The sequence below is a fragment of the Canis lupus genome, chromosome 17, assembly GCF_011100685.1.
Source record: "Canis lupus familiaris isolate Mischka breed German Shepherd chromosome 17, alternate assembly UU_Cfam_GSD_1.0, whole genome shotgun sequence".
In the NCBI taxonomy this organism is placed as follows: Eukaryota; Metazoa; Chordata; class Mammalia; order Carnivora; family Canidae; genus Canis; species Canis lupus.
The window spans coordinates 30,902,371-30,927,885 of NC_049238.1; the positions used below are offsets into that span (position 1 = coordinate 30,902,371).

The window sequence follows — 25,515 nt, forward strand, 5'->3', positions numbered from 1 at the left end:
CTCTGCGCTTCTGTACTTCTTTCTCCTCGAGATCAAAGAGTTCATTTAAAACCAGAATCTCCTACCCCACCCCCACCCCCCACATTCGTCTGTGTCTAATTCTGCTCTCTGTGTTTTCCAGGATTTCATCTGAAAGTCTGCCACCAACGTTAATGAACAGCTAGCTCACTGCTAGCTCACTGGCACCTGTTTGAGAACCGCGTGCCAGGAACGGGGGTAGCATCCCGCAGATTCAGGGTTTGGGTTTGGCCCGTAGAAAGACTACAGGCCCCAAGATGCAATTTCACCTTTCAAAGACTACCACTCCCAACATGCAATGCAGCCAGAGTTAGCGAAGGAAAAGACGGTCTGGAAATTTTGCCTTCCTGTCACCCTCAGGCAAAGGAAAGATTCAGAAAGTCGCCAGGGGATATTTTTTGCAGGAATGGTCACTCCCTGAATCTAGGCAAGGAAGGGGAGGGGCCTGGGCCGCGTCCCGCCTCTTCTCCAGCAAACTTCTCCCGCTCCTGCCTCGCGGCTGCAGTTCCCGGGGCCGGGAGTCGCTGCCCGCCCCTGGCTTTGCCCATGGTCTCGGTGACTAGAGCCGTGTTCGGGGACCTGCCCTCAGGGGCAGGGACAGTGGAGAAGTTCCAGCTGCAGTCTGACCTGCTCAAAGTGGACATCATCTCCTGGGGCTGCACCATTACGGCCCTGGAGGCCAAAGACAGGCAGGGCAGGGCGTCAGATGTGGTGCTCGGCTTTGCAGAGCTGGAAGGTGGGTTGAACTCGGCCTGGGCTGCGGGCCCCCAGCCCTGCCGCTCACCCCCCCTGGGTCGGGCTGCTGCCCGGGACCCAGGGGGAAGCCCCGAGCTGGTCGCCGAGCTGGTCGCCGTCAGGGTGCCTGCAGCCGGCCGACTTTCTGTGTTTCCATCCATTGCCCGGGAAAAGACGAATGAGTGGGAACAGCTATAGGACATGGCCTCTGGTTGTCTATTTAGGCTTTGCTTTAATTAATTGAGAATAGTTGAAGGTAAGATAAAACCCCAGTAACCCAGGAGCCATCTTTGAACCAGAGGGCAAAAAGAAGGAAAAGCTGGCTAAGAAGGGGGTGTGACTCCCAGTTCTTCCCTCAGGTTCTTTTTGTAGAAGGACAAATCAAGACCTGCCTCATCTGCTTCCTTTTTTTTTTTTTTTTTTCCTTCCTCTTCTACTTCCTTTTTTCTTCATCAACTTCTCTTGGAGGCCTCCTTCTCTTGGTGTCTCAGAAATGCTCCAACATGGCTCAGTGGGTGCAGACAATTTAGCCACTTGGGCTGGAGTAATATAGTGCCCAGCATTGGCTGGCTGCTCAGTGAAAAGTGGAAGACCCACTCATTGTCTAGCAATGAGGTCTCCCACTAGAATGAACCTCCACTTTATTGGAATCCATGGGCAATTGGGATGATGTATTCATCTGTGCATCCAAAAACTGTTCATTCAGTTATCTCATTCAGACAAGGTCCTCAGTCACCCTCACAGAGCTTGCTCTTCAGCTGGGGAGATAGACATTAGCCAAATAATCGCATTCAGAAGTAATTGCAGTTGCAGTTTGATCTCAGCAAAGGAAAATGTATGCAGCGCTCTCATGTCACTACCGTGTAGCTAGGCAGGAGATGAGGTCTGAAATAAAGTTGGTGAAGGGAATCTGCTTGAAGATAAAGGCCCTTTGCTCAGTGGAAGGGGCCGGGGCAAAAACTGCTAGAGGAGGTTTGAGGTTTTCCTCTAGGTGTGTCTTTCTATCTGTTTGATTCTTTAGACATGTAACATGGCTTATGGTTAGAAGTCAACAGAAGACTCTGGGTCTTGGTTTTCTCTGGTGGGGGTTCAGATCTTCTGTCATCAGAGTCAGAAGGCAAGGGGGTTGACGAGTGACAAAAGACAATTCTTGAGAATCATTTCGCTGAGTCACCTGTTAGTAGCATAACTATTTTCTATGCTGACACAGAATCACAAAGAGATTACTTGGCTGGTGCAAAATTGCCCAGTGGGGTCGAAAAATTGGACATAGTGCCTAGAATTCCGAGCCAGCAAAGCATTGGAGATGCTAAGCTGTCAGCATCTGCTTTTTTTTTTTTTTTTTTTAATTTTATCGCCTCTTCCATCTCTGCCTTATCACTGCTCAGGAGATAAACGCCCTCCCTCTGCACCTCTACACACACACACATTCACCTACCCTCACTCCTTACCACTTTTAATTCCAATAGAAGAGTCACACGGATCTTTTTTTTTTTTTTTTAAGATTTTATTTATTCATGAGAGACACAGAATGAGAGAGGCAGAGACACAGCCAGAGGGAAAAGCAGGCTTCATGCAAGGAGTCCGATGTGGGACCGGATCCCGGAACTCCAGGATCACGCCCTGCGTTGGAGGCAGGCGCTAAACCGCTGAGCCACCCAGGCGTCCCAAGAGTCACACGGATCTTAAAAGACAAGGCGTCTTTGTGGACTTCTAATGAACCACGTGCCATGACATGACACCTGGGAAACAGCAGTGTCTTTGTAAGCATGGAAGTGTCAATTTTTTGAGGGGGCATCCATACAGTGGAGCCATCCCTAGGAGTCTGTGACTTCTGCAGGAGTCTAAGTGAAGAAAGTACTATCCCCACAGGTTCTTAAAAGGGAGAAAACAAATAGATCCCCTCGGATTACAGTGATCTAGCTTGTGCTGTATTGCCCTCCATGTTAGTAACATGTCTTGAGAACGTTAAATAGCATTTTCTTATTAGGCTTCACAAAAAAGGTTGAATCAAAGTGTCTAAAATATTCTGGGTGCTGAGTCGAGACAGACATCCTCATTCCTGAAAGCTTGAATCAAAATGTCTAACATATTTTGGTTATTGGGTCAAGATAGACATCCTCATTCCTATGCTATAATTTAGATAATTGAATTATTTTTTAAGGCTTTTCAATTTTTTTAACTTTTTAAGAGATTTTATTTATTCATTCATGAGAGACAGAGGCAGAGGGAGAAACAGGCTCGCTTCAGGGAGCCTGATGTGGGACTTGATCCTAGAATGCTGGTATCATGCCCTGAGCCAGAGGCAGACACTCAACCACTGAGCCACCCAGGCGTCCCTTTAAGGCTTTTTAAAAATATATATTTTATTTATTTATTTGACAGAGAGAGAGCGTGTGAACACAAACAGGGGGAGCTGCAGGCAGAGGGAGAGGGAGAAGCAGGCTCTCCCGCGGAGCAGGGAGCAGGGAGCCAGACACAGGACTTAGTCTCAGGACCCAGGGATCATGACCTGCGCCAAAGGCAGACACAACCGACAGAGCCACCCAGGCGCCCCTAGATAATTGAATTACTGATTTTAAAAGGAAAGCAAGCTATTTGCAGAAGAGGAGAGGTTGGAAAAAAGCCCTCACAATATCAAGTAATGCTTTCTAATATGTGTACCCATCCTCGTGGTTAATGCAAGTGGCCCTTTGTTCCCTTTTTACAGCCCTGTCTTTCAATTTTTTTGTAGATTCTTTCAGTATTGCTGAAGATAAAAGAAGACTTCGTATATGTCATAACAGGAAGCATACTTGGCTCGGTTAGAATAGTGTGAAATGGCGCTCTGCTACTATTTTGACCAATTTTTGTGTATTAAAACCCATGTTAAGAAACTGGCAAAAGTGGGGCACCTGCTTGGTTGGTGGAGCAAACGACTCTCCATCCCAGGGTTGTGAGTTTGAGCCCCACAATGGGTGTAGAGATTGCTTAAAAAATAAAATAAAATCTTAAAAAAGAGAGAGAAATTGCTAACAGTGATTGTTAGAAGGAGGCTTAATTTTCACTGTTGATTCATTTTGAATATCTGAATATGTAAGTATTATATAAACAAAACTGAGGTAAATCATTTAAAGCTCTAACACATAACAGAATATGACAATAGGGGGTTATCTTGACATTACTATTTCCCTGAAACGTTTTGAACCACAGGAAGGAGCTAAGCATGGGTAATTCCATGAGACAGGGTCCTTTTGTAACTGCCAGGTTTGATGTGAACTCTCTCCAGTTTCCCAGATAGATTATATAAACTGTTTGGATCATGGCCATGACCGGAGGTCAGAATGGCTCAATTTCTCCCTGGGAAAATTAGATCTTTCTTCTGTAGAATTCTAAAGAGGTAAACCATATGATCTTTTAGTTATAGCCTGGAAAAATTAGTAATGCCTCCTATGAATTTTTCTGCCATTTTTTTGTACTTAAAATATTTAAAGTGCTTTTCATCTTCGGGTCCCACCCACAGTCATTATGACTTCTTTCAAAACCTGTGATGAGACTATATGCCTATAAGCCACAGGTATAAACAGCCTACCCACACAATCAGTGCCTGTTCTGCCCCCTTGCCTTCCCCCCCAGTTACCACCAAATACCCAGCTATTAACTGCCATGAGAGCCATTATGGAAAAAGTAGAAAAAACAGACTTCGTGCTTTTAGAAAACCACAGTTCATAGGGGGTGGAGGAAATGGGACGGGTTTAGAGGCTGTGGTGTGGTACTCCACATGCCCAAGAGTGCCCTTGTAGGAGCACTGGGGATTCCTGATTTAAATCTCCACTTTGTCCCTTAAAGCTGTGGGACCCAAGCATGTTATTTCACCTCCCTAGACTTATTTCCTCACCTTAACTAATGGGTAATGATGAGGAAATGTGTTTCCGGTTGCAATAGTGTCTGTCCGTAGTGAGCCATCAATAATTTTTATCTCCTTTCCTTCCCCTGCCCCCAAATATCTTCCCCTCACACTACTTGAACCTTTTACATCGCTTGCTTAACACTGAATAAAGGGCAGGAAGAGGGGTACCTGGGTGGTTCAGTGGTTGAGTGGCTGCCTTTGGCTCAGTCCTGATCCCAGGGTCCTGGGATTGAGTCCGCATCGGGCTCCCCACACAGTCTCTGCCTCTCGCTCTGTGTCTCATAAATAATAAATAAAATCTTTAAAAAGGGGGGAGGGGACGTGAAGATCCATGTAGACAACCAGCAGCCATTTGAAAATAGAGAAAATATTGGGGACGATTAAAGTGCTTGTCAATTAAAGTAGTGTTTGTTTCTCTCCCAAAGCCAAAGGAAAGTCATTCAGTTTGGAGAAGCTTAGACTGGGATTGGAAGGCAATTTTATTTCAACTTCAGGGCACTTTGGCTGGTTTGGGCTGTATGAGGTGGACTGCCCAGTTGGGGTCTGTGGGATGCTAGAGGAGTGGAGAGATCCGTTAATACATTCTGGCCAGTCCTTTGCCCAGGAAAAGGGACAGACTATTCCTTTGCTCTTTACCTGACATGGGCAATTGGCTTGATTAAATCATCATTTGTGGATTGACCTGGAAAACTTTGTCCTTTTTACATGGAAAACACTATTTTCTGCACTTCAAAACAAGCTGTTTAGTCATGTCCTGTTCAGAATTTGAGGATTGTCACTTTTTATAATTCTGATTTGATATAAAAGCTTAGTAAACATATGAAGATAGTATAAAATCCATTTGTTCTAAGGAGTTTTTTGGAGACAGTTGGCAGCATTGGTTTCTGAAATACAATTAGTTATGAGAAGAATGTGGATTTAAACAGTCTGGCTCCTGAGTACTTGTTCTTACGCATCACATTATTTGAAAAGCACAAGGCTTTCTGGTGAATTGAACTTACAACCATCTCTTCTCCTAGGCCACACTGACCTCTCCACCAACTCCCACCTCCCTTCTGATAACTAGTTGTATGTGGGGGCAAATTACTTCACCTGTCTATCCTTAGTTTCCATATTTATAAAATGAGAGTAATAATTTTGTCTACCTCATAACTATCCAGAAGGCGAAATTAGTCAAATGTAGAGCACTTTGAAAGCAGCTGAGCCTTAGGAAGAACTCAGTGGCAGCTATTATGATAGTCCATGGGCAGGACTCTGAGGACCTGCAGGTTAGCAACGGAGTGAATCAGGAAAGATCTGGCAAAGAATGATTGATGTTTTACTTATGCCCAAGGTTGAGTAATGGAAACCTATGACCTGTAACTGGCCCAATGGTCCAGGGTCTGTATCCTGAGAGCCCCTCCAGCCATGGTAAAAATAATTTATATGCTTGAATTGTATACTCTTCTGATCCACATAGATGGGATGGATATAGAATCTACCTCCAAACCTTAGTCTCTACCATTGCAATCATATGGTAGAGGTACTTAGAAAAGGAAAGATCTATGTAACATGCCCATGCACAACTTATAAGTAAAAGGACTCAAGCACATTGCTTTTTATAGCCCCCTAAAAAGCCCAACAACAGTTTTGCTCATCAATATGCCATGTTGCCATCAAAAGGAATATGGTAGATGGATATGTAGTCACTTGGATAGATCTTAAGGCATTTGATAAATGGGAAGTTGCAAAATGATGTGCATAGTACAATTCTCTTTATATAAATATTGCATTTGGGTATTTGTATGTGCTTCTCTGTAGTTAATTAAACAAACAAACAAAAATGGAAGTGTATATGCCAAACCGTTAGCTGTGGTTGTCACTGGGAAAAAGAAGAGTTAAAGCATAAAAGAGGGACTTTCACATTTTACTCTTTTTTTTTTAATAGTTTTATTTTTATGTATTCATGAGAGACACAGAGAGAGAGAGAGGCACAGACACAGGCAGAGAGAGAAGCAGGCTCCATACAGCGAGCCCGATGTGGGACTCGATCCTGGGACTCCGGGATCACACCCTGGGCTAAAGGCAGATGCTCAACCACTGAGCCAACCAGGCATCCCCACATTTTACTCTTTCCTTAAAAAAATTATTTATTTATTTATTTATTTATTTATTTATTTATTTATTTATGATAAAGAGAGAGAGAGCCAGAGTGGGGAAGGGGGAGTAGAGGGAGAGAAAGAATCTCAAGCAGACTCCTCTGTGAGCATGGAGCCTAATGTGGGGCTGTATCCCACAACCCCGAGATCATGACCTAAGCCGAAATCAAGAGTTGGATGCCTATCCAACTGAGGCACTCAGGTGCCTCTTTCTATTTTACTCTTTCTTAAGTTTGCCTGATTTAGTGAGTGAAAATACAGGTGTCCTATATTTTTATTTTTATCTTAAGTATGAATTTGAGATAAACAACAAATGAGGGTTTAAAAAAAATTTTTTTTAAGTTTTTATTCATTAATTTATCTCTACACCCAACATGGGGCTTAAACTCACAGCCCCCAAGGTGAAGAGTCACAGGCTCTTCTGACTAAGCCAGCCAGGTGCCCCAGCAAATGGTTTTTAAGTGTCAACTATGTCTCATGTATAATAATAATGTGGGTGTACTTATACTAAAAAATTATTGTTTATCTGATGTTCAGATTCAACCAGGTGCTGTATTTCCTCTGACAAACCCACTCTGTATATTTGTTTAATGCTTTTTAAAGGATAGATTCATGGGACACCTGGGTGGCTCAGCAGTTGAGCATTTGCCTTTGGCTCAGGGCGTGATACTAGAGTCCTGGGATCGAGTCCCACATCAGGCTTCCCACAAGGAGCCTGCTTCTCCCTCTGCCTGTGTCTCTGCCTCTCTCTCTCTGTCTCTCATGAATAAATAAATAAAATAAAATCTTTTTTAAAAAATAAAGGATAGTTTCATGAAATGATTGTATAATTTATTTTTATTTTTCATTAAAAAAATATTTTGTTTATTTATTCATGAGAGACACATGGAGACAGGGAGAGAGAGAAGCAGGCTCCCTGTGGGGAGCCTGATGTGAGACTCAATCCCAGGACCCTGGGATCACACCCTGAGCCAAAGGCAGACGCTCAACCACTGAGCCACCCAGGTGCCTTGTATTATTTTTTTAAAAATTAAGAAAGAAAGAAGAATTCTTGTCAAGACAATACAAAAATATAACCTAGGAGATTGGCCTAGAAACGAGCGGATTACAAAGCAGCATGTAAACTAAGACTCCATTTTTATAAAATGAAGAAAAGCACATGTCTGCATGTACTAAAAGACAGGAGCATATACATAAGAATATTAACAGTAGTTCTCTCTAGTGATGAGGTTAGGATGATTTAAGTTTCTTGGGGCACCTGGGTGGCTCAGTTGGTTGCACATTTGCCTTTTGGTTTTGGCTTGGTCGTGACCTCATGGGTTGTGAGATCGAGCCCCAAGTGGGGCTCTGTGCTTAGCACAGAGTCTGCTTAAGACTCTCTCTCCCTCTGCCTTCCCCCCGCCTCAAATAAATAAATCTTTATTTTTTATTTATTTTTTTTAATTTTTATTTATTTATGATAGTCACACAGAGAGAGAGAGAGAGGCAGAGACATAGGCAGAGGGAGAAGCAGGCTCCATGCACCGGGAGCCCGACGTGGGATTCGATCCCGGGTCTCCAGGATCGCGCCCTGGGCCAAAGGCAGGCGCTAAACTGCTGCGCCACCCAGGGATCCCTAAATAAATCTTTAAAAAAAAATGTCTTCTTTGTGCTTGATAAAGTTCTTTTAAATTGTTTATAAAGAACAGGCATTACTTTAGGAAAGAGAAAACATTGTGTGTAAAGAACACCATTTTTTCTGTGCTTCCCTGAGGACTTAAATATGTCCAAGTTGTTATTACTTTCAGCTTCTCTCAGGAGAAAGTGGTGTGCAGTACTGTGAGCCTGACCTTTGGTTTGAAGTTTTATTTTACTTTATTTTATTTAAAGGTTGTATTTATTTATTCATGAGAGAGGCAGAGACATAGGCAGAGTGAGAAGCATGCTCCCTGTGGGGACCCCCATGTGGGACTCGATCCCCAGACCCCAGGATCATGCCCTGAGCCAAAGGCAGATTCTCAACCACTGAGCCACCCAGATGGATGCCCCTGGTTTGAAGGCTTTTTTGTTTTTAGAGATTTTATTTATTTATTCATGAGAGACACAGAGAGGCAGAGACACAAGCAGAGGGAGAAGCAGGCTCCATGCAGGGAGCCTGACGCAGGACTCAGTCCCAGATCTCCAGGATCATGCCCTGGGCGGAAGGCAGACGCTTAACCACTGAGCCACCCAGGCGTCCCCGGTTAGAAGTTTTAAAAAACACTTTTATCTCATGTCCTGCAGGCTACCTCCAAAAGCAGCCCTACTTTGGAGCAGTGGTTGGCAGGGTGGCGAACCGAATTGCCAAAGGGACATTCACATTGGACGGGAAGGAGTACAAGCTGGCCATTAACAATGGGCCCAACAGTCTGCATGGAGGAATCCGAGGGTTCGACAAGGTGAGTCAGGGGCCCTGGACAGAATCCTCACCTAGTACCCCTCACGGAGTACCTTCAAACACACCATCTATTTGCCAGGCTCACTCCCAGGCCCTATAGCAAATGCATGGTGAGGTGATACAGGAAAGAGGCTGCTCCAGTGGTTGGAGGGAGCAGATGCACTCCCTGGTCCGGGACTCATCCTTCTGTAGCTCCTCTGATGGTAACAGGCAGGGGAGCCATGAGTGAAAGGGCGATAGCCCTTGACTGGGGAAAGTTGGGGAATGACTTTCTCCTAGTGTCGGCATCAGGAAGTCCAGTGGACCTTAGGCACAACAGAAAACTGTACAAGGCATCTGCATGGATTCTCTCTTATGCTTACTAGAGCCCTGTGTTATCACCAAATGAGGTATCTGAGGGTCTGAAAGGCCATGTACCTCCTAGGTTGGGCTGTCCGGCCTGCAGCCCTCATTTCTTTCTTTCTTTTTTTTTTTTTTTTTAAAGATTTTATTTATTTATTCATGAGAGACACACACACACACACACAACACAGAGAGAGAGAGAGAGAGAGAGAGAGAGAGAGAGAGGCAGAGACACAGGCAGAGGGAGAAGCAGGCTCCATGCAGGCAGCCCAACTTGGGACTCAATCCCGGGTCTCCAGGATCACGGCCTGGGCCGAAGGCAGGCGGCAAACCACTGAGTCACCCAGGGATCCCCCCCGCCCCCATTTCTACACTATACCTGCTGGTGTCATCCATGGCCTCTATAGGCACCCCCGGTCCAACACACACCCCTGAAACTCATTAAGCCCCCTCTCCATGTGGCAGTGTGTGCCACATCCAGGCCTAGCCTTCCACTGAAGTGCCTCATGCCTCAAAATTACCTCAGATTCTTCCCCAATGACCCCTTTCCACATTAAAACTCCCATTCCCCAAGTGAATTCCTGGAAAAACAAGGTTAGGACAGCAAATTAATCAGATAGCTTCTCCCTGAGGTAGAAATGCCTGGCATGCTTCCTAACTGTGTGGGAGTCTGAGGGTTAACACCCAGCAACTCTCTTACTAGTCTAATTTCAGGGAAACAATTTTGGTAACTAACTCTCCTTTATTTTATTTTATTTTATTTTATTTTTAAAAATATTTTATTTATTTATTCATGAGAGAGAGAAAGAGAGAGGCAGAGACACAGGCAGAGGGAGAAGCAGGCTCCATGCAGGGAGCCTGACATGGGACTTGATCCTGGATCTCCAGGATCAGGCCCTGGGCCAAAGGCAGTGCTAAACCACTGAGCCACCCGGGCTGCCCACTAACTCTCCTTTAAATTATACCACCCAGTTTATTCCCTAAAGAAGAACCAGAAAATACCGCAACATGTATGGCAGCTAAAGATCACCATTTCTTCTTTTCTGCCTCTTACTGCCACCTGTCCCTTTGAAGGAAGTTGGTCACTCTGTCAGCAACTTCCTGTCTGTGGCCTAGAACCATACTGCCCCTCTGTTCCCCATTCCTCCATGATGGGACTCCTCATACCAGGAAGGCATGAAGGCAAGGGGTAGCCCCTGTCCTGGCAGTCCCAGGGCAGAGGGTCTCTGAAATATGGCAGGTGCATGGGCAAAACCCAACCAGAGGAGGTTAGGCCCAGCTGTGTTCTGACAGGGATCTTCAGACAAGCCTCAGAACAACACCTGTTCTGGCTTGTTCCTCTTCCCTCTATTCCACTGTAGTATTTTCTGTGATATTGCTTCACATGTGTCCCTGGTAAAAACACAGCAAGATAGTATACACATCCTTCAGAGCACCGTGCCTACTGATTCCCTTCTGTGAACCAGGGAGCACGATATGGTGGGGATTTCTGAGACTCCAGTATAGTGAAGGAGCCAGACCCTTAGATAAATAGCTGCTATAGGCAACAAGCCCCATAATATGGATGTCAGTAGTGTGTTACAGAAACTGGGTGTGGACAAATTCATGGCAACTGGGGAGGTAGGATTTGAAGAAAATCCTTTGAAGAAAAAATAGCATTTCATTTAGGAAGTAGGTACTGGAAAAGATGGCTGTGCAGAAGCCCAGAGAGGGTGGGGAAAGACTTGGAATTTATCCTGAAGATATTGAAAGCTTTTGAACTGTAAACTTTTGTACAGAAACATGAGCAGTATCAGGTGAACTTTGTTTCAAGTTGTATTTCATCTCAACAGTTACTGAATAATAGCTGCTTTGTAGATATGTCTTTTTCTATTTATAGCAACACATTTTTTTTAAAAGATGAAATTTGAATAACCTAACAGGGTTAGAAATGGTACATAAGTAAGCCTAGAGATGCAAATGTGAAAATTTTCAGGAAATTTTGAAACTGTAGGGTCAGGGATATTCTCGCATGAATAGGAATGGTTTTCCACATAATTATACTTATCTGATAATGACGGTTTACACAAAAAAACTTTCCACTGTGTTCTTTCTCTGAAGGACAAAAACTAGGTAGCAAGTTAAGAACATTTTATTTCAAGTACTTTATTCTTAAAATTTTCCATTTGGGGGATTTTTTTTCTTTTTTTAATCATGCATATAACTGGCTTTGTATTTTAAGTATCTTGAAAGTTCAGCATTTCTAGGAGATAACTAGGGTGTAAAATTAATTTTTTACTAAGGTCAGTGAATTTGTTTCAGATACCAGCTGCTCTCACCATAGGTAAAGGCAGAGGCCTCCGCTCCTGCTGGGCTTCCCTTCCTGGTAAATGTGGGATCTCTCAACATCAGTAAGAGAGATCCAGGCCACACTAGAAGCAGGTGGGCAGAACCTGGGCTCAAAAGCCATTCTTATAGCCCACAGCAATTATTATCTTTCAAGTCTATTTGGAATGACAGTGTTCGGCCTCAACTCTTCCATTGAAAAAAGGAGATTCAAACAAAACATTCACTGAAATGAAGATGTGAAATGGTGTAGACTACCTGCATGAGCTTGAATCTTAGTTCTGTCCCTAATGACATGTGTGACTTTAAAAAAATATTTTATTTATTCATTCATGAGAGACACAGAGAGAGAGAGAGGTAGAGACATAGGCAGAAGGAGAAGCTAGCTCCCAATGGGGAGCCTGATGCGGGACTCAGTCCCACAACCCCAGGATCACGACCTGAGCCGGAAGCAGACACTCAACCACTGAGCCACCCAGGTGCCCCCGTGTATGACTTTAAACAAGATTTCCTCCCCTTTAAACAATAGGCATGGGGCACCTGGGTAGCACAATGGGTTAGGCATCTGACTCTTGGTTTCAGCTCAGGTCATGATATCAGAGCTGTGAGATCAAGCCCCTTGTCCAGCTCCATGCTCAGGTCAGAGTCTGCTTAAGATTCTCTCCCTCAAAAAACAAACAAACAAACAAACAAACACTGTCTCTCTCCCTCTTCCTCTGCCCCTCCCCCATTGCATGTACACTCTCTCTCTGTAAAATAAATAAATAAATTTTTTTTTTAAAAAAGAGTTTTAAGCAATGAGCATGAAGTATGGAAAGGTTCTACTCAACTACCCTGGAATATGGGAGGTGGAAGTGGGCAAAGTAACACCACTGAATTCAGTTTGCTCATCTGTAAAATGGGGTCATAGTATTAGTTGGAGCCATTTGAAATTGCCAGTGTTCAATTCTTTTGACCTACAAAGACAATCATTTTGTTTGGTTCAACCAAATCCTTACCTTATAAAATGGTTTATGTAAAGCACCAGGTCAGTGACTGGTGAGCACCAAACAAATAGAGGTCTCATGTCAGCAAAGACCTCTTGATTAGTGAACCCCAGGGCTCCCCAAAGGGATCGGGCTTTCCAAGCAGTATATTCTCTGAAAGCATAGAATAAGGAAACAAGCTCAGGATAAGACCACTGTCTTCCCAGCTGGAAGAAGCTAGGAAAAGTAGTATATTCTTTCTGAGCCCAGCTCTCTCAGCTCTCTCATCGTTAAAGAGGATAATGGTGCCTATAATGAGTCAGCTTGGAGACAAATAAGACAGTGTCTGTGCAGTTCCTAACAAAGTGTCTTGGCTCATCATGGGCACCCAGTAAATCCTGGTTGTCCCTCCCCTGTATGGGTGGGTAATCTTGAGGCCTCTAGGGCAAAGGTGAGAGGAACCGCTGTGCAAATCCAAGATTCCTATTTCCAAAAGCAAAAAAACTCCTGGAACCTTCTTTTTCTTGCCACCCTTAGAATCATATTTTCTAGAATGAGAAGAAAACTTCAAGATCATTTTTTCAATCCCTTTGTGGCAGGGACTCATGCCCACCCGACATCACACACTGAGCTAAGAACAAACCTGGCACCCAAATCAGGACTCCTGACTTGTGGGCAGAACTCTTCCTAACAGAACAAGTGCCTTCTTATTTGTTTGGAACTCTGCCCAGGGAATACAGAAACTCTTGAGGCATTTTTTAAAATAAATATTCAAAATAAAATAAAATAAAATAAAATAAATATTCATAAATAGTATTTTCCTGGAAAAGAGGGGCTGATTTATTAAGGTCATCTTTTAATACCATTGGCAGATATTGCTATATGACATTTATCAGAATGAGATACCAAGATTAAAAAAAAAAAACTTTTAAAGAAGGGGAGGAAGAAAATATTGTAAACACATACATCTAAGTTTAGGGAGAAAGAATATAGGGAATATGAATACGTAAAGAGAAAGAAAAAATTTTTTCTCTCAAAGTCTACTTTTTTGTATAAACAAAATTTTAGAACAACTAATATCTAAGCTATTATTTAAACATCATAAAGATCATACAACCATTTCTCTTCCTAGAATTAGCTAGCTTTAATATTGAAATGTGGCATTTAGCTCAAGATTGCAATGACTGAAAAGCTTTGAAAACACTTTTTTCTAGGTCCTCTGGACCCCTGAAGTGCTGTCAAATGGCGTCCAGTTCTCAAGGGTCAGTCCAGATGGTGAGGAAGGTTACCCTGGAGAGTTGAAAGTCTGGGTGACATACACGCTGGATGGTGGGGAGCTTAAGATCAACTACCGAGCACAGGCCAGTCAGACCACACCAGTCAATCTGACCAACCATTCTTATTTCAACCTTGCAGGCCAGGTAAGTGAACTTGCCTCTGCTCTCCTGCTGTGTGCTTTGTGGAATGGCCTAGGGAGTGGCTGGAGAGACCAACCCAGGATAGAATTACTCTTGCAATGGGGTCAGCCCTGGCAATGAGGAAAAATGTCTAGCAAGGCAGCTGACTCATAGTAGGTGCTCAATAAATGGAAGTTATAGAGAAAGATAGAAAGAGTACATTTATTACCCAGAGAATGATCTCTTTCCTACATGTTCAGACAAGTAAGTAGCTAATTCAAGAATTCCCTCTCATCTCACTGTACCATGAGCTTACATTTGTTTCCTCATTCCACTCCTACCCCTAAAAAATTCCAGTGAAGGCAGTTTCCACCCTTGGGACTTTAAAAATGGGCTTGGCTCTGTCCCTTTCAACATGCTGCTAACATTTGTGTGCCTCCACTGTGCCGCCCACCCTAAGAGTGGTGGAGAGACACTCCCGACCCCTCAGGTAAACCCCTCTACGTTATCCTATTCCCTCCTAATGGTAATATTTCGGCTTGTTGAAGAGGCTGTTACATGAGGCAGAGTAGAAAGTTTAGCTAAACTCTGTAGACTTCCTCTTCATCATCATTGTCTACTATACTTGAATCGCTTTGGCATGATTTCCTACCACAAGATGATGTTCACAGCCAGCTAGTAATATCTTGCTTTTTTACACTCTTTTAGGAGTCTGCTGATGATGTGCTGCTTTTTTTTCTAGGATCTTTCCAAGTAGCACGAATTAATTGGTTCTTATATAATTTCCAAAGTTCTCCCTTTAAAAATAAGATGATTCTAAACTTGTCTATTGCTTATCCTCAGAAACTTCCACCATCCTCCTTAAGATCTTAAAGACAAAGCAAAAATCAAAACCAAAACAAACATGCCCAGCCATAAGAGGCTCTGCAATAATGTGCATAAAGACCGTACTTTTTATAGTAAGTTCAGAAAGAAACTTGAAGAAATAGAACAAAATATTAGTATTTTTTTTTATAGGTAGTAGATCATGGTGATTTTTCACTCTTTTCTGCATTTTTGTATACTTAGGACATCCTATTTTATAATTGGGGGCAGGGGTAGGTGCTCTAAAGAAATAGATTCAGAAATGGAAATTACACTAAGTATTACATCTGCTGATATATTCCAATCAAGGAGACAAAGTGAGAATGCAGTTCACTAAAGCTCTTTCCATTTACTTGGCAAGAGGACCCTCACAGATCACAGACCCCACCCACAAGGGTGATCAAGGTTAACTGCCTTCTGTGTACTCTTAGTGAGTGCAACTCAAATCCACAGCCACTAGCTTCAGGGTTGAGGATGGCAGGGGGTCATTAGCCCTTTGGGGCATTTTGATAAGAGTGGGTGGTCATTCACCGGGCCTCGGGTCTAGGGGCCTCTGCATCTTTGGAACATCTCTTGCTCTACCCAGGAAAGTGTGATTATGTGTCTTAAACCCTCCCCAGGGAAATAGCTCAGAACTTGATCATTTAAAGTAGTTGACTTCATCTTATATATTTCTTGTTGCTTCTTTATTGGTTTTTAAATTTAATAAGCAATATGTTTGTTCTACCTGGGGCCGAATTTTGACTCATCACTTCTGAGTGTCAGTGGCCTGGGGGGAGGAGAGAACTGTGTTTTTCAAAGAATGAAAAAGGTTTATAGGTTGCAGGTTGTTTGGGCTTTGTTGTTGTTGATGATGTTCCTTCCTTATCTCACCCCAAACTGGACAAACATTCTAAGAGGTAGGAAAGTGGCCTGGGGGAATTGGAGATGAAAAGCCATAGTGGGGTTCCAGCATGACTAGGGGATGGGGTATGTCAGCAAGGACCCTGGTTCTTCCATCTTTCTATTCTGCTTCTTCAGTATTTTGGCTTCTATGTTAGGGCTCAACTTCTCCTTTTCACAAGATGGTTGGCACAGCTCCAGGAATCACTTTTTCATATAGTCACATCCAGAGGCAAGTGAAAAAGGGACCTATTCCTATTCCTCCAATGTTCCATTTTGAAGATTAAACAGAAGTCTTCCCAGAAGCTTCCCAGCAGACTTTGCCTCACATTTCATGGGCCAGAAGTGTGTCCCTGCCCTGCCTAACCCAATACTAGCAAGGGATTTGGACCACCATGATGGGCTTAGGCCAAACAAAATTCACCCGGTGGGATTAGGGGGGCCATCCTTTCCCTGAGTATGTGGCCTACCACAGAATGAATCAACAAGTCACCATTCTGCCAGGGAAAAGGGAGGGTGCCAGTAAAGGAGCTGCTGTGGCTTTTGGGTAGTATTGTAGAGTTGGTGATAGCCTGCTAGAGGTGATGAAAGCTGAAGTAAGGCAGTGGTAGTAGCAATGCACGGAAAGGTCTGTAAAGCCCCGTGCAGGCCACAGTGAGCTCTGTAAATGGTTAATGTCCTGAACTAGTAGCAGCTGAGCAAAGCTAACCAAAGCAAACACTGAACCCAGAGGTGGGCCTCAAGATCTGTTGGTGGGGGATCCCTGGGTGGCGCAGAGGTTTGGCGCCTGCCTTTGGCCCAGGGCGCGATCCTGGAGACCCGGGATGGAATCCCACGTCGGGCTCCCGGTGCATGGAGCCTGCTTCTCCCTCTGCCTGTGTCTCTGCCTCTCTCTCTCTCTCTCTCTGACTATCATAAATAAATAAAAATTAAAAAAAAAAAAAAAAAAAAGATCTGTTGGTGGATCCGCATTCTTTTGCCAGGTTTTCATCAGCCTAGAAAGGAAATGAATACAGCAGGAATATTCCACCAGAGTGGATCATCGCATTATTCCAGGTCAGAAGAGTTATAAAATGAAGCATGCTTCCCTTTAATAAAGGAATGTAGGTGTCGCTTGATGACCCAGTGCCCATTAAGAGAGTGGCTCTCTAATAAATGTTCCTTTCCTTCCCCCCCAGCTTCTTCCTAACCTCTCAGACTTGTGAATTTATTTGGTGAATCATTTTCTTCCTGCCCTAGAGCTACAAAGCAAATAGAAGAAGGAAATTCCTAAGCAGCTTTATTCATAATAGTAAAAAACTGGAAACAAGCAAAAGTCTGTCAACAAGGAAATGGACAAACAGATTGTGATACATTCATGCAATGGAATACTACTCAGCCTTCGACTGAGCACTGAGCAGATAGAGCCAAGGAGGGGCACCTGGGTGGCTCAGTTGGTTACGTAGCTACCTTTGGCTTAGGTCATGATTCCAGGGTCCTGCGATTGAGTCCCACATTAGGCTCCCTGCTCGATGGGGAGCCTGCTTCTGTCTCTCCTGCTCCCTCTGCTATGTTCTCTCTCTCTCTCTCTCTGTCAAATAAAAAGATAATAATAAAATCTTAAAAAAAAAGAGAGAAAGAGAGCCAAGGAAATAGCTCCTAGTTCTCTGCTCCCCTCAGAAGCAGAGGCCTCTTCAGTGCTGGCAGTACCCCTGAGGCATGAGGAGATGGGAGTAGGGAGAGCCAGGCAGGAGAGACCACTCTAGCCTAGAGCTGCTCTAGGGGATGCAGTAGACCCCTTCCATTTTGGACCAACCTTCTCACATCAGAATAGGGGCTAAACGAGTGGCTAAGCGTAGAAACTGTGGGCAGAAGAGAGACCTCTGCCCTGGGCTTGTCTCCCGTCCACTCCTATCCCTGCCCATATGAACCCATGGGGAGGACACAAGACCATGGCTGTTCTTCAGAAACAGCCTTCCCGGAGTGTCATTAAAGCAGTTTCTGGCATGTTTACACATAGATTCTCAAGGTCTCTAAAATGCTGGCATTTGTCCTCAGGACAACTCCATTTGATTATGTGGGCCTAAGTTTTTCTGACTAGAGAATCTGTTTCGGTTAACCTGCAGGGTTCCGCCTCCTTCTGCTTGCTTCTCGAGAACCCAGCCTAGCTTTCAGTTTAGCTTAGCTCAGTCTCTCAACCCGAGCATACTAACACGTTGGGTCAGGCAATTTCTTTGCTGCAGGGGTGCGTCTAATAGGGTGTTTGGCAGAATTGCTGGCCTCTTCCCACTAGATGCCAGTATCATTACCACCCCCAGTCATGACAGTCAAAAATGTCTCCAGAACATTGTCAAATTTTGTCCTCTGGCAAAATCATCCCTAGTGGAGACACACTAGTTTAGCTTATTTTTGAGCATTCACTAAGCAAAAGCCCTCTCCTGGTTGCCCTTACACATCTTTTGCTGTGAAGCTTGAAAATATACTATTAAAATATAATCCTTTTTATCAGAAATCTGTATGTGTCTTTTCCAATTTGCAAGTAGCACAACACAGCTTTACTAAACTGTTCTTCAGGGATCCCTGCGTGGCGCAGCGGTTTGGCGCCTGCCTTTGGCCCAGGGCGTGATCCTGGAGACCCGGGATCGAATCCCACGTCGGGCTCCCGGTGCATGGAGCCTGCTTCTCCCTCTGCCTGTGTCTCTGCCTCTCTCTCTCTCTCTCTCTCTCTCTCTCTGTGTGACTATCATAAATAAATAAAAAAAAAATTTAAACTGTTCTTCACAAGAACCCTGGAAAAGATGGGAGCATCATTGGCCCAATTTTACCCTGAAGGACAAGAGAGTCAAGGTTAAGTGATTTCCCTGGGGCCACTCCATGATAACCAGAACTAGACCCCAGGCCTTCTGATTACTGACTGGTCTTTGACTCCCCCTGGGAAGACAGGCTGCATGGTTAATGGAAGTAACTCCAGTTCTGACTCCCAGGCTTTTGTCATTTGGTACAGGGTGGGTCCTCTGGATGGGAGTTGAGCCAGAGAAAGGAGAGAGATACCCCTACCTCCAAGCCTGCTGGTGATAGTTGGCCATCCAGCTCTTGTGTTTCAGGTCAACAGCTCTTGTTCTTCTGTTTGCCTAGCATGTGAGGAGAGCGTGAGAAACCCCTCTGCTAATAAGTCAAAGTCCAAAAGCCTTTCAAAACACTGATGTCTCTGACTTTTCACACTAATAATTCTATTTAGAAAAGAAAATACATGCTGGGCTCACACTGGAAAACTTTTTTTTAAAGGATTTTATTTATTTGACACAGAGCACAAACAGGGGGAGCAGCAGGGAGAAGGGAGAGGAAGAAGCAGACTCCCCACTGAACAGGAAGCCACACCTGGGGCTCAATCCCAGGACCCTGAGATCACATCCCAAGCCAAGGCAGATCCTTAACTGCTAAGCCACTCAGCCACCCATGGAAAATTTCTTTCAAATGTACAGTTGCTATGTTGAGGACTTAACTACCTACATTTAAATGAACATATTTATCATTGCTGTACGTCAAATGGGATTTCTTTCTTCTTTTTTTTATTTTTATTTTTTTATTTTTTTTATGAGAGAGAGAGAGTATGAGCTGGGAGAGGGGCAGAGGAAAAGGGAGAAGCAGACTCCCTGCTAAGCAGGGAGCCTGACATGGGGCTCAATCCCAGGACCCTGGGATCATGACCCGAGCCATAGGCAGACACTTAATCAACTGAGCCACCCAGGTGTCCCGAAATGGAATTTCTAAAGTGTTTGTCAATGCCTAAAAATATTTCTGCAAGAGAAGTTAAAAAGCAAAAGTACATGGGGCACCTGAGTGGCTCAGTCAGTTAAATGATTGACTCTTGATTGTGGCTCAGGTCATGATCTCAGGGTTATGGGATTGAGCCCTACATGGGGCTCTCCACTGAATGCTGAACATGGAGCCTGCTTGGGATTCTCTTTCCCTCTTCCTCTGCCCCTCCTCACTGCTTGTGTTCTCTCTCTCTCTCAAATAAATCTTTTTTTTTTTTTTTAAAGGCAAAAATACAAAATAAGACTAAGCATTAGGTCTTATTTTCTTTCTCAACCTTTCCAGGGTTCTCCAAACATATATGACCATGAAGTCACTATAGATGCTGATGCCTTTTTGCCTGTGGATGAAACCCTGATTCCTACAGGTTGGTGAATTTAAACTTTTTTATGGGAATGCAGAGCTGGGGTGTGATTGGGGGAGTACTGAAACTTCATTTACCTAAATGTATTTTCTCTGTTGGCTTCCAAATTACATATAATTACCATGATTAGTCACTTATGTTGGTTAAGGTTGGGTGATCATATAATTAAACACCCAAGTCAGGACATTTTTGAGAGGGAAAGGGGATGCTATTAATAATTAACCCGGGGCAACAGGGAAATTCTAAACAACCTGGGCAACATGGCCATCCTAGCCAAGCCTAGACGGCAAGAATTCTCTGCTAAAATGTAAATCTGATACTTCTTAACACCTCACCAGAGCTAAATTTATCTAGGCATTACTTCACCAGTGCAGGACACTGATAGAGCCCGATGTGGTTTTTGATGGAGGAGGAAAGGTTGTACCCTGGGTAAGACAAATGCATATGTCACCTTTAGGATAGAGTTGGGTGGATGGGGTAGCATGGAGAGTTCAAAGTATGAAAAGGCAGGGTGAGGTGTTGCCAAACTCAAACGTTATGAATGTGTGAGTGTGTGTGCCTCCTAGGTCAAATGAATTGAGATCATCTTGGTTATTATTATTTGGGATCAAAACTAGCTTGGGATGCCTGGTGGCTCAGTGGTTGAGTGTCTGCCTTTGGCTCAGGGCATGATCCTGTTCCACATCGGACTTCCGGCATGGAGCTTGCTTCTCCTTCTGCCTGTGTCTCTGCCTCTCTCTGTGTCTCTCATGAATAAATAAATAAATTGTTTAAAAAAAGAAAAAAACTACCTTATTCAAATAGGCAAATCCATTGAAATAGAAAGTAGATTAGGAGGTTGTAGGGGCTGGGGACAGAGGGCAATGGAAAGTAACAATGGCTACAAGATTTCTTTTTGAAAAAAAAAGAAAAAATTTCTTTTTGGGCTGATAAAAAGATTCTGGAATTAGGTAGAGGTGATGGTTGCACAACCTATAAACATACTAAACACTACTGAACTATGCACTTTAAAAGGGTGAACTTTGTGGTATGTGGATTATATCTCAATTAAAAACAAGAAAAAAACAAACAAACAACCTTGGTTCATGTGTTGCCTCCAGGATTAAGTGGTGTAGATTTTTTTTTTTAATTTTTTATTTATTTATGATAGTCACACAGAGAGAGAGAGAGAGAGGCAGAGACACAGGCAGAGGGAGAAGCAGGCTCCATGCACCGGGAGCCCGACGTGGGATTCGATCCAGGGTCTCCCGGATCGCGCCCCGGGCCAAAGGCAGGTGCCAAACCGCTGCGCCACCCAGGGATCCCAGTGGTGTAGATTTGTACTAGATTGTAGGTGTACCACCATCTGTGTCGAGGGGACAGGTTGATGACCTCAAGATGGCTGACAGGGGTGCTGTTATTTGTGGCAGCTTATGGGAATTCATGTAAAGTAATTACCCCAAAGCAGGGGTCCAGAAATTCTTACTGAATTTCATTAAAATCAGAGCTGAGGTAAGTGTAGAAGGCTTAGTCAAAGAAAACCAAAGTAAACAAAGTAGAGGATGAAGGGAAAGAAGAACAGAAATCTAGAAACACACACTTTTGTATCAGCTCCTCTCCCTCTGGGAAGAAGGGCAGCTGCCTGCTGCCTCTTGACAGGCCAAGATCTCTGGCCTGTGTCTGACAGAGACTTAGAGCACTAAATGTCCTGTGTTGCGCTCCAACCTTCCATAAGTCCATCTGCTGGCAGCTACATGTGGGAGGTCAGGAAGGTCTTTTCCTCTCTTCCCACCCCCTGTAGGGGTGCTATTACTTTGGTTATCACCTCTGCTAATGAAGAGCTTAAGAATGATAGATAATGAACAGTTTGAAGCCAAGGGCACCGTAATCAAATAATCAAGGTTTACATCATCACCAATAAGTTGTATTGTGTCCTCTTCATATGATATACTGAAAAAGCACATCATTTGTGTCATATTCTGTCAGAATGTCTAACCTCATTTCATTTAGGACAAGGCATCACATGAACCCAATTGAGGGACAGTCTACAAAATAATTGACCAGGACTCTTCAGTAGTGTCAAGGTCATGAAAGACAAAACAAGCCTGAAGAATGGTCACAGAAGAGAGTAGGGAGATGGGACAACTAAATGTAGTGTGAGATCCCGGACTGGATCCTGAGCCAGAAAGAGGACTTTAGTGGGAACATTGGTGAAATTCTAGTGAAGCATGTAGTAAAAAGTATTGTACCAATGTTAATTTCTTGTGATTATTGTACCATGGTTATATATATATCAACATTAGGGAAAGGACAGGTATACAGAGATGTACTATATTTTTAGATTTTATTTTTAAGAAGTCTCTACCCTCGTCGTGGGGCTCAAACTCACAACCCTGAGATTAAGAGTCGCACAGTCAACTGACTGAGCCAGCCAGATGCCCCCAGAGATGTACTATTTTTGTAACCTTTCTGAAGTCTAAAATTATTTCAAAATTTAAAAAAATTTTAAAGCCCAGGGCTCCAAGTAAGATATTACTTTAATTTTCCTGGACACCTGCCTTCCTTTATAGGTAAGGGCTTCTGTTTTATTTTGGCGTCTTTCAAATAATGGGGTTGTGTTTATGGCCACTAATTGAAAATGTTTATAAGAAAATGGTAAGAATGTGAGTCTCCATACAAAATAGCAACTTCCATGAACAGCAGGAATTGGAAACGCATAAATACAGAGACTGCAAAGCTAATTAGAATAATAATGAGAAATCAAGATAAATGGATTAAAATTTTTTGCATCACAGTTTTGAACGTTTTCCTAGCTCCAGGGCTGAGTTTACAGACTTTTACATTGGTCTTGGTAACATGTGTCATCTTCTGATATTTACATGACTCAACGTGAGGATGAGTAAGCTGGCCCATCTTGTCCTAGATGCGGCAGGATTGCATTTAAACTCTTAGGTTGTGAGCTGCAAGAAAAAAGTGGTGGCGGCTGCTGTTTCGTAACTGATAAGGAAGAAAATGAATTCAGTAGCTTCTAGGTGGAGGTGATGAAATTAGTGCATATTTATTTGTGTACATTTATAAAATCTTATCCTGTCCTGTTGCGTTTTGATCAGATGAGAATCACAAAAATGCATAATTCATGCCATGTAAAGATTATTTGTCACGATGGTAGGAGATAATGGTGGCAAAACACAGTAGAGCTTAACATGTAATCTGCTGAGATGTGGAAAACTCATTCATCTCAGGTCTGCACTGTGAATGGTTTTAGGACCAAATTCTATACTTTGTACTAATTTTGAACACCTGTGAAGCTGAATAGAGCTCTGGATCCTAGGATGCAAGAGCCCCAGTTGTAGTCTGGGCTCTGTTGTTAACTAGCTAGGCAACCTTCAGTGTGGGTGTGTTTGTAGCGCTTTAACATTTAACTTCCCTATGCCCTCATTTCCTTTTCTGCAAATGGGAAAGATGCTGAACTCAATCCAATTTTATGAACTAGTAAGTTTTCTTTAAAAAATAATTTCAGAGACTTACATGGGGTTGCCCAACTTTTCATTTTGCCAAGTTAGAAAGCCATGATAAATATAGGGCTATTAAAACTAATGGGAATGTATATATATTATATTTCAATTAAAAAATAATTTAAACTAACTGGGATAATAATGAGGAACAGAAATAAATAGACCAGTGATGCTTGGCTGACTCAGTCGGTAAAGCTCTCAAACTTGCGGTTGTGAGTTCAAGTCTCATGGTGGGCACGGAGCCTACTTAAGAAAAAAAGGAAGAAAGAAATAGACTACATTTATTTTTTTTAAACCCATGCTGCCATTTATAATCACCAGCTTTTCATAAAAGAAAATATTTTAACACCACAAAAGTGGGGAATTTTTTTTTTTTTAAGATTTTATTTATTTGAGAGAGAAAAAGCCAGAGACAGAGCATGAGCAGGAGGGGCAGAGGGAGAAGGAGAAGCAGACTCCCCCCTGAGCAGGGAGCCCCAAGCAGGACTTGATCCCTGGACTCTGGGATTAAAATCTGAGACTAAGGCAGACATAACCGACTGAGCCTCTCAGGTGCCCCATAAAAGTAGGGAAATTTAAATCTCAGGATAAGTAACTACCCTTTAAATTGAATTCATCTTGTTTTTTAAAGAAATGTGATAGGGCACCTACAAGGCTCTTAATATAATATTTTACTGCTATTTCTACCACCCTTCAAATCCATTAAAACACTATCATGAAAGTAAGTAAGTTGCAACAGCTTCAGAGCACATAAAATCCTTAAGTCTCTTTAACTATGTCTGTTTGCCCAGTGACACTTCAACTGAAATTATAGGGTTATTTCTTCTCCCCCTTTGTCAGAAATGCATGAAAAACAAGTGAATTGTATGTTTCCTTTGGAACTGCCTCCAAAAATGAGTGTTAACTGCACTGTGCACTGCCCTAATGGAAGAATTCATGCATCTGGCACTCTTTCAGCCAAGAACAAATCTCTAGGAGCCCAGATTTCATCAGACTCGTAACACTGACCCAAAGCCCATGAGCATGTGGCTTCATTCTGAGACCAGTCCGTGTCATTTGGTCATTTGGAGAGTTGACAGTCTAGTGGAGGAGTCAGCCAGAATATTATTCATTAACCTGGAAAATGTCAGGATAGATAGAACTCGAAGACTTGCTACAGAGGGAAAGCACTGCCTGGGGGCTCCCAGATCAAGGATGAGAATTAAATAACAACTGAAAGGGCAAGTGGAGCTTTGCCAGGCAGTGAGGAGAAAGATGTTCTGGATAGAGATGAAGAAGAAAAGGGAGTGCAGGCACAGCAGGACTGTCCCCAGGAAAGCGCTGGGCTTCTGAAGCATTCAGGGCATGCTCTTAGTGTCAGAAAACTAATGGGCCTAGAGAGGTTGGCTGGGACCATGTTAGATATGCACCAGGTTCTGGTATGGCTCCAATCCTGGATGACCGTAGGTTGCCCTGGACTTTGAGTCTGATTTACACAGGCCAGACTCACAGGTGTACCTGAGTCCAGTCTTAAACACCCGGATATTCAGCCAGAAGTGGACTGAACCACAAGGCCACTTCCTTGAGACATGGTACAAGAAACCCGTTAGACCAGCCACACTCTGTTAAGAGTTCTGGGGATTGATATGCAGTATCTAGAGATTGTGGTTGTGCTGAATTGAGAAAAAGGAAGATACTGTTTATTTGTGAGATGAGGTGAAGGTTTATGATAATAATAGCTAATATCTCAGAGAGGAATTTATAGATGATAATCTACACTAGATTCCCATAAGGTAGTTTCTGTTAATTTTTCATATTTAACAGATATAGAACCTGTAGCCCAAAAAGTTTAAGTAACTTACTGGGGATCACCCAGTTAACAAGTGGTGTGAAGCTGGGATTCAAACCTAGG

The 25,515-nt window shown here is 43.3% G+C and overlaps 1 protein-coding gene across 2 annotated transcripts in view; it reads left to right on the plus strand.

The window, feature by feature from the left end:
• The first annotated feature begins 340 nt into the window (after positions 1 to 340).
• Positions 341 to 25,515, plus strand: part of GALM (galactose mutarotase) — a 51,285-nt gene continuing 26,110 nt past the window's right edge. The window contains exons 1-4 of one of the 2 annotated variants that reach the window (XM_038561304.1): positions 341 to 754; positions 9,043 to 9,197; positions 14,043 to 14,249; positions 20,052 to 20,133. In XM_038561304.1, coding sequence (XP_038417232.1) covers positions 565 to 754; positions 9,043 to 9,197; positions 14,043 to 14,249; positions 20,052 to 20,133 — 634 coding nt within the window. In that variant the 5' untranslated portion in view covers positions 341 to 564. Of the gene's footprint in view, positions 755 to 2,305; positions 2,517 to 9,042; positions 9,198 to 14,042; positions 14,250 to 20,051; positions 20,134 to 25,515 lie in introns of those variants that run through there. The other variant, XM_038561305.1, reaches the window with a different exon arrangement.